Raw genomic sequence first — 16,180 nt, forward strand, 5'->3', positions numbered from 1 at the left:
TTAATAGAAATTAGGCTCTAAAATTCTCCCTAGCAACCCTCTAAGGGTGAATTCACACTGAGTAAACGCTAGCTTATTCTGAACGTAAAACACGTTCAGAATAAGCGGCGTCTAAAGCAGCTCCATTCATTTCTATGGGAGCGGGGATCCGAGCGCTCCCCATAGAAATGAATGGGCTGCTTCTTTCACTCCGTGCAGTCCCATTGAAGTGAATGGGGAGTGCTGGCGTGTACGCTCCAGCATGAGCAGAGCTTGCCGTATACGCCGGCACTCCCCATTCACTTCAATGGGACTGCACGGAGTGAAAGAAGCAGCCCATTCATTTCTATGGGGAGCGCTCGTATCCCCGCTCCCATAGAAATGAATGGAGCTGCTTTAGACGCCGCTTATTCTGAACGTGTTTTACGTTCAGAATAAGCTAGCGTTTACTCAGTGTGAATGCACCCTAACTGAGCTGTTACCAGGGAAATCTGTTCACATTTGTATTGCAGTATGTAGAACTGTAGCATATACCATACGGAAAATAGTCATTTAAATGGCTGTATCTCCGGTTTTATACAAACTAGCGATAAAATAACTTGAGATATCACTAGTTAAATGATACATAATAAACTCAATTTTTCTGACTGTTTTTAACTAGTGATATCTCTTTTTTATATTAGAGCTAGATTCTGAAATGTTGACAGCAAGTGAAAGCTATGAACTTTCTAAGTTGTAAAACTAGAGATACAGCCATTTGAAGTGACCATTCCCCCTTTGGCAAATGTTACAGATGTACATAGTGCATTGAGTACAGGTGTATGGGACAGACTCTCCCTGGCAATACTTAGCTCGGAAATATGTGTAAAGTGCTGCAGAAAATGATGGTGCTATACAAGTAAACAAAATAGAGCATTGCTAATGGGAACTTTACAGCCTGTACTTCAGTAAAAGGAAGTTAAATTGGTGAATATTTTAGTAATATTCTTAATAAAGCTAACAACCTTCTGGCACAATGCCGAAAAAGTACACTTTAATTTCCTATATTTTTTTATCTTTATGAAAAACCTAGAGAGAGATGGCCATGTAAATGCACACACAGTGACATGGTGTGCATAATGTTCCCATGGATGTGTGTTGTCTTCCAACTAGACACATGTATGTAACTCAGTTACCTACTTAATGCCAGGGATTACATGATGTGTCCAGAAGTAGGCCACTGTGGCAGTAAGCAGAGCGTCTACAGCCTGCCTAATTAATTGAATTATCTGACACCTTTTGCAGATTTTTTATTTTTTTTCTGTACAATGTCACCGGGATGACCTCACTTATATTGTGTACGCACACATGCATGATATCTTATCTTGAGCCATTGTAAAAAGCTGAGTAAGGCCCTCCAAAGTAGAAGAGCTGTAGATGGGCTCTGAACACCTGTTATCTACGCCCTGCGACAAAAACCAGAGGCACAGAGTGCCAGTCTTTTTTTCATTTTTATTCCCCGCCTTTCATAAACCATAACTTTTATTTTTCCATTCACAGACTCGTAATGAGAGCTTGTTTTTGTGTGATAATTTCTACTTCACAATATCACTATTTAACATTCTGTACAATGTACTGGTAAGGTGAAATTGGAAAACAATTCCACCACAGGTTTTGCTTTTACAGCGTATTCTCTTGGTCGATATGATCATGATAATACCAACTTAAGATAGTTTGGGGTTTTTCGCCATGTTTTTAAATCTTATGTGGAAAAAAAAATAAATCTTTGAAAGGGACCTAAATGGGCATTCCTATAATACGACACCTATAACTTTAGATTTCTGTGTACGGTGTTGTGTAAGGTATCATTTTGGGGGGCAAACTGTTTTTATTGATACCATATGTGATGTTTAGATCACTTTTGTATTCAGATTTATTGGTTGGCTGTCTGCGATCAGGGATGTTGCTGAACATAGGCACTGCTGTCAGGTCACTGCTGTTTAAATCGGCATAGACCCCATGGCCCCTCATAGCTTCTAAGCAGGCACCATGTTTAAATACGTGTGAACCACAGAAAAAAACCACCTGATTTTGGGTGGTATTTGCTATGGCAAATATTTACTTATCTAATTATCTGCCATGTTAAGGATTGCTACATCTATATGTACGTGTGTGTATACACATATATAATATTTATATCATATATGTATGTATATATGGTGTACAGTTGCTTATAGGTTGAAACCTAATGTACTAGATAAGTACCAAACATATCAGCTTTGTACATTATGTTTAAATGTAATTTAACTACAACAGATTATAAAAGCACAACAATAATTTGGACTCATATGACTGTAATATATTTAGACAAAAAGATTTGTATAGATATAATGTTTTGTGCTTAACATAGGGAGTACTTACCCTAAATAATAATAATAAAAAAATCAATAATTTCTCAGTCATTAAATTGTTTTCTGGCATCACCTTTACAGACCACTTTTATTTGCCATCTCTGTATTGCTACTGTAAAATTTTAGCCGTCATTTTGTGGAACTGCTTTAATCTAGACTTGCTGGTAAGTATGAATGTGACATCACATGGCCTGTCAAGCGAAAGCAATGCTCCATGGGTGTTCCAGGTGTTGGACCCTCCATGACCTTCAGTTGATGATCTATTCTATCCTAAAGATAGGTCATACATTGCTAAAGGCAGGAAAACTCTAATTTCTCCATCTACCATGACAGCACCCATGGAGAGGATCCACCTCCAATACCGGAAACCCCATAAGTCTTTTCAGACCTCCTCCTAGCCTCAGTGTGGTATCCTGTCCTTGAAGGTAGGAGACCTGTGCAGAGCAAGCAGCTTTTTATTTTTTCATTTTGGGCCTGAAGCTGGTTGGAGGTACTCTGGTTACCAGGGCTGTCCTTGGTGGTGCCTTGTAGCATCACTCCCCTGCTGGGGCAGCTACTGTGTGTGTTTCCTTCTTCTTCCATGTTCTCCAGAGGAGAAGGACATGTCTCTGCTAGGTGGGATGCGTGGTCCTGGAATGAAGTCATGCGGCACATGATGCTATGGTCCAGGGTTCTCCAGGGGGAGGCTAAAATGGTGCATAAAGTCCCCCAACTGTTCTCTGTGGCAGTGTTAGTAAAGAAAGGGGTGAAGTGCATTTTTTTTCCAGATGATGGGTGCTAGTTGTGAAATCAGAATGGGTCCTTCCCACTCTAGTGCGATGTCATGCCTGTGCCCAATATTTACGTGCATCGGAGTAGTTCCTTTCATTTTCCAGGGAGGGGGAAGGAGTTTGCTTCAGTGGTGTACGCTGAAAGTATGAGACCCTGGCATCTTAAATGGGCGGTGCTCTGTCCAAATGGTGCCAGAGGGTCCTGTGTTCTCTCTTGGTAGAACAGGGAAGGTGTTCACTAAACATACCTAGTCACACAGCCAGTGTAGTGTCTCTGTCAAAGTAGTCCAGGCCCGGTCAGGTTTTTCTGGCTATTGCTGTACCTTTCAAGGACCCAGAGTTGATACTAACCCTGCCACGGTATGAAAATTTACACTTCCCGCAGCTTTATGGAAGCAGATGTAAGTGGATCGTCTTGAATACAATAATGTCCTAGGGAGATGTTGTTATGATTAAGTTACTATGGTTGTGTGCAGAAAATAGTTTCTAAAGCATCTCCTTCATTGTTGAATGAGATGAGATCCTTAAGAATAGGGGTGCAGTGTTATCTCCATCTTAAAAAATCTAGGATGGAAAGTAAAATCAGTTTGAAAATCAGCCCTCTCCCCAGAAAACGTAAAACAGATTCTGAGGATTCAGTTGGATCCCATAGCTGCATGTTTCCTTCTTCTAAGGGGGCGTTCACACTACCGTCATTGTCCGACAGGTAGTGTCCACTGCTAGTGTCCGTTCAAAATTTGTCACGGACATTAGGAGCGGACACTAGCTGTGTCTGTGACACTTTTCATTCATTTAAATGGTGATCGGGTGCGTTCTTTTGCACTCCGTGCCTGTCCTTAACTGTCCGTTTGTAAAGATTTCCGACATTTCAAGCGGACAGAAAAAGCCTACGTCGGGTTTTGCTGAAAAGTCGGACATCTTTACAAACGGACAGTTAAGGAAGGGCACTGAGTGCAAAAGAACGCACCCGATGTCCATTTAAATGAATGAAAAGTGTCACGAACACAGCTAGTGTCCGCTCCTAATGTCCGTGCGAGATTTTGAACGGACACTACCTGTCGGACACTGACGGTAGTGTGAACGCTCCCTAAGAGAAAATATTTTGTCTATACCGCATGGCTCACATACTGTCAGAAAATCCAAGAGTATCCCTTTGGTCAGCAATGTTGGCCTTGGGTCTTTTGACATTGTGTATTTCCGGCGGTGTCCTGGGCTTAAGTTCCTACCAGATCATTGCAGATGACCATACTTGACAGTAGCGACAGAAGCCTCTTTTGTCCTGAACAGCTTATTCCTTTTAACCAGATACACTATTTAGTCTTTGGAATAGTGGACTCTAGAAGAAAATTTAACCAAGGGAGTCAGATGGTCACTCCAGGATCCTGTTCTAGTAAGTACAGATGCCAGTCCGTTAGGCTGGGGAGGCCATGAATGCAACCTTTATTATCAGGGCCAATGGTCTCAAGAGGCAAATTCGAAGGAGCTATAGTCAGTCAAAAAGGTCCTTTTTGCTTCCCTTTCTCAGCTGAGAGAGAAGAATGTAAGAATATTCTCGGACAACACTACAGCAGTTTCAGATAGAACAAGATCCAGCACCATTGTAGCTATAAACTAAGATTATCATCCCCTATGACGGCACCCCTTCAAGTAGTACCAACCATGCATGACAGAAAACCTGAAGATATAGTAAGCTCACACCCCTACCACACTTCATTTCAGGCTTAGTCATTCCAGATGGTTGATCCTGTAGATACTACTAACACCCCGGGCTGAGGACAGAGAGCAGATACCTGATACTCCTGATTCTGGTGGGGCATATCTTGTCTTATGACACTGCCTGATCCTCAGTCTGTCCTGGTCTTTTCTCTGGTCCCTCTTCCACTGCCAGGACCGATTTGGGCAGCGGATGCTCCACAGTGCCTGGGGCTTTCCCTTTGGGGCTGCTGGATGGGCGCCAGGTGATGGCCAGCAGTTCCACATACTACTTACCCCTGGTATGTATTCTATCCAGTTAGAGTCCACATGGAGTCCCCCTGGATGAAATACAATTGCAAGCGCTGTGCTGTAAAAGCACACGTACCCCATAGACTATAATGGGGTCCGTGTGCTTGCCGCGCACTGCCCGCACAAATCATTCTTGCAGGGCAGTGTGAGGCAAGTACACAGACTGCATTATAGTAGTCTCTGGGGTCCGTGTGCTTTAACAGCACAGGGCTTGCAATTCTGATTGTATTCCTTCCGGGGGGCCTCCATGTCAACTCTAACCAGACGGAATACATACGCTAATGTGAACTGACCCTTAGGGAAAGGAGTGCACGTAGGAGGCAGAACCTTCTATTGAACCTTTAGCTAAACACTGCAACCCCTGACATTTCCGGAGTGTAAATTGGAGATCATGAATACACTGTCTACCAATAAGTATTTGGACACCTGTGGTAGAATGGTAAAACAGCATTTATTCATATTCAGTAGTTGGTAGAACTCAGCAGATGCTTCTTTACGGATGGTATTAATCGTTACAATACTCCTGGATGCCTATTGAAACTCCTGGTGTATGTGAGCCATTGGTTAGGTGCGGTTTCTCTGACCAGCACTCGACAGTCTTTATCTCCCAGTTTCGGGGTCTGCCGACTCGGGGCACATTCCGGCATTCTATTTTTCAGGGTGCCATGACAGACCCAAATGATGGAGAACCCAGCTGCATAAGTGATCCTAGAGCCTTACTCTAGTAACCACATCACATGAGAGACCATTGGCTGGTTATTCCATAAGAGCAGGTAAGTAGGATCGGTGGGGGAGGTTTTTTTTTTGGCTTTGATAGACTAAGTTAATAACCAGTGCAGGTGTTTGTTTTTTTTTTTTTTTTTTTTAATGGTTAATGAGGGTTGTGCAGAGAGGTTTTAATTCAGTATTTTTTTTGTCTATTTTTTGTTACATTAATACTGCTGTAGGTGGGGGTTATTGTTAGCCATAGACCCTACGCTGACCAACCTGTACAGAATACACCGAGACCATGAATCCACCTGCAGTAACTCTATTCTAGTCAGTTCAGTAGTGAGACAGCTAGAATGGAGTTAAATTATATAGAAACATATCTTTATAATAATAAACTGTATTTACATAGCGCCAACATTTTCTGCAACACTTTACAAATCAGAGGACACATGAACAGACAATGACATTACAATGTGACAAATTAACATATCAAACAATAGGAGTCAGGGCCCTGCTCACATTCTATGAGGAGATAGGGGGACTCAAGAGGTCAGAGGGCTTGTTTGCTACAATGGTCCAGCCATCTTTTAATAGAAGAGGTTATGTAACTGAAGCTGTATGAACCTGACACCAGCCGGGATCTGTGACTAAACAGATACTAAATACGAGGAGTACAGTGTAGATGGAGAGGACAGGATCTGAGGGACGGAGGAGGAAGGATAAAGAGAGTTCTTGTTCTATTGTTCTGCCATTCCTCCCTATAGAACCTCCCCTCTATCTTCTCCTGTAGTGAGGAGAGGATTGGAGTTTCTGGGGCAGCTCCTGTAAGCAACGTCATTCTAGTCATGTCAGTAATAACCAGTCTGCATTGGAGTCGGTTCTAGCAGCTCCATTCTAGCCCGTTCACTACTGAGGTGACTAGATTGGAGTTGCTGGAGGGAGAACCTACCAGGAGCAAATCCCTTCAAGTCTCTGGCCTACTTAGCCCCACCCATTCATGCAGCTTGTCAGGTGATCCTCGGCTCCTTGAGCTCTCCTATTGGCTAAGGCGGCGCTCGTCAGTTCCGGTGATGTGCTTCCTCCTGCAGGGGTGAAAGGTCAGGGGTGTCACAGTGTCCTCTTCTTTCACACGTGGGTTGTCGCTGTTGCACCATGTTCTCCTCTCTGTCCCGATCCCTATTCACAGCCGCAGCCAGGGTAGTGGTCGCCCGGCCGCTCCCTCTGCTCAGCAGTCACGGTCCTGCCAGAGCTCTCACACGGTCATTATGGCTGCACGGAGGAGCCAGCAGTGCTCTCAGGCCGACCTTCCTGAACCCGCACAGGGGCTTCCCGGCTGTGTCGTGTGGATGTGGAGGGCTTCACACTGAAGGTGAGAGGGGAGCTAGCTAGAGATGACTATAGAATGCAAGAGGCATTACATGGGGAGGATTTTTATCATTTTGGATTTTTTAAAAATGATTTTTAGCTTTTATGTATTGGGGCTCCTAGTACGTTATGAAGCTATACATTCACATTGCCTGTGATCTTACATTGCTTTAATCTGTCGCAAATTCAGAACATTAAGTCAGCATTTACACTGGGCTTTTCTACCAAACTGTGTAATGAGTAGCACTTGTGATTGTGTCTTTTGCCTGTAGGTTTGCGAGCGGACTTCCTGAACGCAGATGTCAATAGGGCCTTAGATTTGGACCTTAAGGGGCCCTATATGTTGTCTCTTACCAATATGATGAGACCAGTCCTATAAAAAACTAAATTATAGAAAGGAAGGGGGCAGCGGCAGCGCTGGTACTATTTTTGCTGTTTGGCCTAAGAATTTCACGTTTTGATCCATCAACACAAAGGAGAAATTTCAGACTCAATACAGTTGAGAGCACATGTTCACACTATACATTTACTTTACAGGTGACAAAGCATTTGCAGAGTTTCTGAATGATGAAATCAAAGAAGAGAAAAAAATCCAGAAACACAAGAGCCTCCCCAAGATGTCTGGTGGGTGGGAATTAGAAGTGAATGGTACAGAGGCTAAACTGACTAAAAAAGTTTCTGGCGAGAAGTAAGTGATGACTAATCTATGATGGTGGTGTCATGGTGCAGTTAGATTTCTACATGAATTCAGTGTCAGCCCTTAGTCAAGAAATGGTTAAACTGCCTGAATTATTTTAGCCAGCAATTGCCACAAATGATCATATGTCTTGGGTGTAACCTAACTGTTCCCAGTGTGATACAGATTTTGGTGATTTAATACATGCTGAGTTTCCCATCATTTGTCACTTCTGTTGACCAGTGCTAGTGGTACCTGACAGCCGCTTGTCAGTTTCCTGCCTTCATTCGCTCATGTAGGATTTTTTTTATACATGTGAGACCAGCTCAAAAGTGCTGTTACATGTTGGCAGTTGAGTTGTGGGTACTACATATTTTTGCTGTACTGTACCTGGAAGCGCTTGAAATGGTAGCCACATGTAAACTGCAGTCACTGTCCATGTCTGTTAATGCACCTGTAAAAGTATTCTTATGCTGCGTTCACCTCTGTTTTACACAGACCAGAGTACAGCTGCAAACTGCCTAATATTGCTTGTTGCATATTTATGTACAGTACCCCACATAAAGGGTCCATAAACATTCAATTTGGGAAATAAATACATTTGTGCGTGTGAAGCCTTGCTTCCAAAATGTTTTGAGTGTCTCTGACTTTGGATGAAGGATATGGAAAGGGTGCTATTAGTGATTAGCGGGTGATGGTCTTCCATGATAATCTTTCTCATCCACAGATGCTCTATCAACAACTCCACCAACTTCAGCTCTTTACATACTTCAATAGGTTCCGCTCAAATCATTCTAGTACAGTTTGGAATTTTATTTTCTTCCACCTGCTGTTCCTGGTTGCTCAACCTGATCTAGTGTTTAGGTTTTCTGTTGTCGGGTGGGCATTTCTGAAATGTAGTAAAGACAAGGACTGCCACGTAAGTGACATTGTTGGTGTTGAAGGTAAATGCTCAAGAACTGTAAGGGCTAAAGAGAAAATTCTTACTGTGCTACAATAAGTGATGCAGCACCTATTGAAAGATGCAAAGAATTGGCAGAGGTGATGAAAGGTCCTTCTTAAACACTTGGAGAGTCTATTACCGTAGTAGGAAAATCTGCATCAAACTAATGACAGTACCTTGTAGATAACCACTCCTAACTGCAGACAATGTATGACAAAGTGTGAGATATCACTCAGGCAATGGGGGTGGCATGGGTGATTATCTAGAGAGTTAGCCCCAGCGGGAGAAGACATGCCCCTAAAGCCCTAATTTGCATAAGAAAAAATGACTTCCATGAAAATTGTAAGTGTAGAAGTCCTACCAAGGTATTTCCATTAGTTTGATGCAGTTTTCCTGCTGACAGACTGAAGGAAAATGTAAATTTACTACACAGCAAAGTAAAGTTTATGCGGCAGACTGAAGATGCAAATAAACAACTCTAATTGCAAGATTCAGGAACTAAGTAATATTGCGTATCTTCAAATATAAGCCCTAGCTTGATTTCACAGGGTTTTTTGGATTAGGCTTGAAATATAAGCCCTACTCCAAAAATAAGCCCAAGTTACAGCCATGTTTTGTCACTGAGACGGCGAATAGGCATACCGTAGTTCTGAACCGTTCTGGACAAATGACCCACTACAACTGGCCATGGTAGGGCAAAATCCGATCACACGCTCCAGAGTTCCGCCTCCTGGCTCTCGAGTTCACTTTTTGAATAAGCTGCCTCCTGGCCGCTACTTTGCTGTGGGCTTGGCTACTTATGTGACCAGACGTCAGATGCCGCCCCTGCTCGCTCCCACAGGTGCAGCCACTCCACTACAGCACCTACCCCCTCTTAACATAAAGGAGAGGAGATAGAGGGCACAGTGCCACTGCCACACAAAGTGTTTAGAGAGAGAGTGCCAGTAAGTTTAAGACCCACTGACTTAGCACTATCTGCATTATGAATTATATACTTCTTATCCTTAAAGTGTAGTTATTTCAGCTTAATTGGAGTGACTGAAAGAACATTTAGAAATCTTAATTGGGGCTTGTGTGTGTGGTTTTTTTTGTCTTGTTTTACCTGTATTTAAGTCATCATTAGAACTTTCATTTCTGTTTTCAAGGATTACAGTGACATTCAATACAAACAACAGCATTCCACCTTCCTACGATGAGGAACCACAAGAGGGACAGAAGGGAGACGAAGAGGAGGTATAATACGAAACTTAAAAGAATTTGCTTTACAGTTTGAGAAAATGCTTAAAAAAAAAGTGTTATAGATATGTTCAGTAGTAACTACATTTGTCGCTGCCTAAGTTTTCCATCTTCAGACTTGAACACTCAGCTTCTATACCCATCTGCATAAAAGTGAAGATTTACTGCACTGTTCGTAATTGGTTTCCAGCTCTCTTCTGGTGCCAGTTCCATTCCGGTGCTAGATGACACCTGGTTGGGGAGTGCATGTGGCAGATGTCAGGGTTCTGCCATTTTCCCCAGATATCAGGGACATTCATTGTAATTCACTTTGACTAGGAGTGCAACTCTGGAGTATGACACATAATGTAACACTGCACATACATTATTTACTGTATTTGCAAAGTGAATCAATTTTTCACGTGAAATATAAAATAGTGTTTGGTGGGGGATGGGTTGTGCTCTTAACACGTTGTCGTCACCACAGGAAAAAAAAAGGTGAAGATGTAGCCCTATAAAAAATACCCCCCCCCCCCCCCCCGATGCAGAGTTGTGATCTGATGCAGATATTTAGTGCATTGATGACTTCTCTTAGGCTAGGCCAGCAGTACTTCGGATCAGCTGTTTGAGGGGGTTACTTGAGCGCTGTGTTAGGTGAGATTTCAGATCGGTCCAGGTACTGAGTCCCAGATAGAGGGGGCTGGATGGCCGCAAACTCTGGCTTCAAATTGTCCAAATCCTGGGGGGTGGACAGATTTTGTGCCTGCTAATCTAAGAAGGTGGCTAGGAGAATGTGGCTTTAAGTATGTGAGGAAACTGACTGCGAGCAGTATAGTTATCTGTGATGTTAGGAGTTCTTGCCTTACTGTGAAATACTGTCTCATACTTGTATACATTATGACTTAACTTGTTTTTTTTTGTATATATAATTTATTTTACTCTCTCTGCAGCCTGAACTTGTTTCCACTCCAAACTTTGTTGTAGAAGTCACAAAGTTAGAAGGCAACCAGACATTGGTTTTGGATTGTCACTATCCTGAAGATGAGGTAATGGGCATTTTCAGTGTGTACAGTAAAGGGTTTTGGTGGGGATATTTTGGACCTCATTATCAGCTACCTATTTTATTTTATTTTTTTCTCGGTCCTTGAAGTCCTGTGTCTTGCCAAATCTAAAATGGGATTAGATCAAGTCAGGCACAACAATCACTATATTGTGATTTGTTCCCATTTCATAACTGGCGAGTGTAAACAACCAATATCGCCATTTGGTATATAGCTTGGTCCTCTGACAGAACTATGAAGACAAGTTGTAAACAGGCTTAGGAAATGTTAGTGTACCTCCAATCATAAATGAACAGTAGGGGTGAATTTAAAAAACTTTCTTATATATTTTTATTAAAGAATTGCTTTATTGTATCACATTGAGTTAATAGAAGTGTAAAGAGGGAGGAGACTGGAAAAGATTCACAAAGAATAGTAGTCACACAATGAAACTTTTAGAAGCTGAAAAATTCATCAGGAATCTAGAAGCAGAATTTTTTTTTTTTTTGCTCTACTAAATCTGCTCTGCAGGCAGGTGGTAATTCTTATCTTCCATTCATTCAATCTAAATTCTTTGGCATAATCTGCTTGAAAATCGCTCATGATACTTTTTTTTTTTTTTTTCTCCAGCTAGCAAAGTTTAAAAAAAATAAAAATCTGCCTCCTACTGAAATGAATGGAGGCTGATTTCAGGTGTAATTTGGAGCTGTATTTTTATGTGGATTGACAATCTAATCTATGAGCATAGTCAGTAAATCTGATTTCTGTATTTTTTTTTTTTTGAATATGTGCTCGTTCACATCTGCGCCCGGTCTCCGTTTATACAGGTTTCCTGCCTGAAGCTGGGCAGGAAACTGAAGCCTGCAGTCAGTTTTCAAACCCATTCATTTGAATGGGTTTGAAAAGTGACCACCGGTGAGCATTTTGTGCTCTCTGCAGCGAAAGTGTTTTTTTTTTTTTTGTTGTTTTTTTTTAAACGGACACAAAGTCGGACATGCAGGACTTTGTGTCCAGTTTAAAAAAAAATGTTTCGCCGCAGAGAGCATAAACCACTCACAGCCGGACCTGGTCTGACGGGTTTCCGTCTTCTGCCGGCAGAAGACGGAAACCTAAGTATGGTGACCGAACGCTGGTGTGAACCCGGCGCATCCCCTCTATAATTACGCAGCAGCCAGAAGAGTAGATACAACTACATAGCTTAAAATATAAGAAACATCTTCTGTAGAGTTGCAGATTCTTCAGTCCTTTGCACAGAGCAAATAGTTTGCAGACATGGGACACAGGAATGCCTAATTTGTTTTGTTTTTTAATTTATCCCTACCCAATTGAAGGTATGCTTTAAAGGGGTTTTTCCAGTGGAAACACAATTGCAAATTGGCATTTCTGATGGACCCTGTCTGTCTCTGCTTCCTGTTTGCTATTTGATGTACAAGAAATTATGTTGTATTTTGTGTGTCAAACCAGGACCAGTGGGTATCTGAAAAGTGTTGAAGTAAGCATGGCTGTGGCCTCTGACTTCTGTTCGCCTCCTACTTGTCTGATACAAGCTGCAAATTTGCAAAAAAAAAAAAGCCTAGCTGTTGAATTCCTATGAAAGTAAATAAACATGCAGCAAGTCATGCATTTAATGCATTATACTGTACCAATTGTCTAATCTAGTTTTAAAAAAAATATTTTTTATTTTGTAGCTGGACACAGTAATTATTTTTTTTCTCACTGTACACAAAACGCCACAGCTATGGAAAACATATCTTATTGCTGCCCTTTGGAAAGTTGTCACCTTTAATATCTTCTCCTAGGATATATTTGATTTTGTCTTACTTTTTATAATTGTGTATTTTTCTGTATTTCTTTCCATCGTTCCTTAACGAAGGTTGGTCATGGTGAAGAGGAGGAAGAAAGCGACATCTTCACCATTCGTGAAGTTAGCTTCCAGCCCACTGGAGATACAGATTGGAAGGAGAACAGCTACACACTGAACACAGATTCTCTTGACTGGGTTAGTAAAGCTTCATTTGATGGGATCACTTTTATTGCTTGAATCCAACATCAGTACTTTACATGCAATATTGTGTCCAAGTTTCCTTTTCGCGAGATTGACTTTTTCTTAATTTGTTCTCCATGCATGTTAATATCCATCTTTTAGACATTTAAGGAGATATGGACTGCATCTGCTTGGCCCCAATAAGCTGCGTAGAGTGCACACAGAAGCTCATCTACTGTGTGACCATACAAACATAAATTACAGGGGGTATTTCCATTTGTCACATTTATAGCATAGACTGTAGATATGCTCACATCGCTCTTCAGAATGGAAATTCCCTAGACCCTGCTTCGTGGCAACTCAAAACATATGGTTGGCCACTCGTGTGGGTTTCTCTGTTCATGTCTATAGGATGTCTGAAAATAGTTGATTCTGCCTTTTCTGATGAGGGTTTGCGCTTTAAGTGAATAGCCTCTTTGGTTTTTTATTGATTCTACTAATAAATTTAAATTCACTCTAAAAAAATTTTTTTTTTTTTTTTTTTTTTTTTTTTCGTTTTTCTTTCAAGGCTTTGTATGACCATCTGATGGATTTCCTGTCAGACCGTGGAATAGACAACACTTTTGCTGATGAGTTGATAGAACTCAGCACTGCATTGGAGCATCATGAATATATCCGTTTCCTTGAAAATCTCAATAAATTTGTTAAATGTTAAGTGTGGTGTGATTTAGGCTTTTCTCAATTTTTTATTACAGATCCCACATTCTTTAACTCTTATGCCATCTATACAACTTTAGCACTTACCTTTGTGTTTATGTGAATATGGTAAAGATCTGTATTATGATTGTGGCTTACATATGGCTACATTTCCATTCATCTGAAGATGCTATTAACTTTTTGAATTGTTTTGTCAACATTATTTAATTTTGTATATGGGCTTCAGGCTATAGACTTCTATAAATTTGTTCAGATGAACTAGGAGGACAGTCGTGGGCATTTTATATTTAGGAAGTATGGAATATAAGATCCAGTATTATTACTACCTTGCCTAAACTGAATGCATATCATAAATTTGTTAGAACAAAGTGTAGCTAACACTAAGTAGTGTTGGACCAGCCTCCTTTCAACTGTTATTTTCTACAAACCCCATTAAAAAGAATTACATTCTGCTGACTTTGTTTTCACTTTGATTCTTTTGCCACTAGAAAACTGCATGCAGTAAAATAGATGCTATCTGCCGACTTGGTACAATACAGTAGTGTTTAGAAGAAAAAAATTGTTTAGAAAAGCAAAATCGTAATTTATTTGCATACATGCAAATACACTGGATATGCTACATATTCAATTCCAAAACAAATTGTATCCAGTTTAAGGGTGCGTTCGCACTACCATTGTGTCAGCGGTGTCCGTAGCTAATGCCTGTTAAAAGATTTTAGCAGCGGACGCTAGCTGAAACGTCACAAATCCGTTAAATTCCCATTGAATTTAATGGACATTTTAACGTGTCCGTTTACACCCAATCCGTCAGAAGTCTTTTTTTTTTTTTTCCAGCAGACAAACAATCTTACATGCAGGACTTTTCTGTCCATTTAACCCCTTCCCGCCGATGGCACTTTTTGACTTCCTGACCAAGCTTGATTTTTCAAAACTGACGTGTCACTTTATGTGGCAATAACTTTGGAACGCTTTAACTTACCAAAGTGATTTTAAGATTGTTTTTTCGTAACACATTGTACTTCATGTTAGTGGTAAATTTTGGTTGATATGTTTTGTGTTTAATTATGAAAAAATTGGAAATTTGGTGGAAATTTTGAAAAATATGCATTTTATAAAGTTTGAAATGATGTGCATTACATACAGATAGTCAGACCGCCAAAATTATATCATAAATCTCATGTCCCAGATCTCTGCTTTATGTCGGCATCAAACTTTAGGCGCCCTTTTAATTTTTACAGACATTATAAGATTTACAAGTGAAACAACAATATTCAAAATTTTCAAGAAATTTCCAAAACCCATTTTTTAAGGGACTAATCCAGTTATGAAGGCGTTTTGAAAGACCCTTGTATTAAACCCCCCCATAAATCACCCCATTTTCAAAACTGCACCCCTTAGATAAGCCAAAACAACATATACCTAGTATTTTAACCCTATAAGTGCTTAACAGGAATTACCGTATTTTTCGGACTATAAGACGCACTTTTTTTCCCCCCAAATTTGGGGGGAAAAGAAGGGTGCGTCTTATAGGCCGAATGTGGCGCCTGGCATCCACTGTAATAGAGAGGCGGAAGCCGGCAAGTGATAGACGCCATTACAGGTGCCGGGGCGCTCCTCTGCCCTGCATGAAGCCAGCAGCGGGAGGAGTGATGCTATTCCGCTCCTCCGTCCCCCCGCCGCTGGCTTCATGCAGGGCAGCGATGTCTCAGGCCCCGGCGTCTATCCCTCCCCGGCATCCGCCTCTCTAGTACAGCGGATGCTGGGTCAGTATCAGCGGCCCCTTCTTCCCCGGGGCCGGTCCCCACCGGCCCCGTACCTGTGACGTTGCAGGTCGGCTCCTGCGCGGCGATATCGCAGGAGCCGACCTGTTCGGGTGACAGCCGGGAGCCTAATGAGGCTCCCGGGCCTGTCACTGCTGTATTAGTATTGCGGCTGGGTCTATGACCAGCCGTAATACTAATACACAGAATGTCCCATAGACGGCAATACAGTTGTATTGCCGTCTATGGGACTTGCAATCAAGTGACCGCAGGTTCAAGCCCTGGGGGGGAATAAAATAGTAAAAAAAAAAAAAAAGCTTTAAAAATATGAACTAAATAAAAGTTCTAAATCACCTCCTGTCCCTAGAACATATATATAAAAGTAGAAAATCATATATCATAAACCACCGGGTTTTTTTTCAATAAAAGCAATAGATATTCCCCAAAATGGTATAACTAAAAAGTACTTCTGGACCCGCAAAAAAAAAACACTATGCATCCCCGTACAGCTGCAGGGTCACCTGTCAATGTGGCCTTGCAGCTGTTGCAAAACTACAACTCCCATACATTAAATATTTTACCAGTTTTTGCTTCAAAATTTTTTTTCCCTATTTTCCTCCTCTAAA

General features: G+C 41.4%; 1 protein-coding gene and 1 non-coding gene across 2 annotated transcripts; both read left to right on the forward strand.

Annotated features, from left to right (window-relative positions):
* Nucleotides 1-6,922: 6,922 nt before the first annotated feature.
* C1QBP (complement C1q binding protein) lies at nucleotides 6,923-14,244 on the forward strand. Its single transcript, XM_075264932.1, has 6 exons — nucleotides 6,923-7,223; nucleotides 7,757-7,907; nucleotides 9,984-10,071; nucleotides 11,004-11,099; nucleotides 12,967-13,092; nucleotides 13,646-14,244. Exons 1-6 carry the CDS (start codon nucleotides 7,007-7,009, stop codon nucleotides 13,790-13,792), a joined length of 825 nt encoding a protein of 274 aa, XP_075121033.1. The 5' UTR covers nucleotides 6,923-7,006; the 3' UTR covers nucleotides 13,793-14,244.
* Nucleotides 10,239-10,371, forward strand: LOC142196401 (small nucleolar RNA SNORA54). Its single transcript, XR_012715230.1, has one exon. It is a non-coding gene; the product is annotated as a small nucleolar RNA SNORA54 (small nucleolar RNA).
* Nucleotides 14,245-16,180: the final 1,936 nt, after the last annotated feature.

This window comes from Leptodactylus fuscus, chromosome 2 (assembly GCF_031893055.1).
Source record: "Leptodactylus fuscus isolate aLepFus1 chromosome 2, aLepFus1.hap2, whole genome shotgun sequence".
NCBI lineage: Eukaryota > Metazoa > Chordata > Amphibia > Anura > Leptodactylidae > Leptodactylus > Leptodactylus fuscus.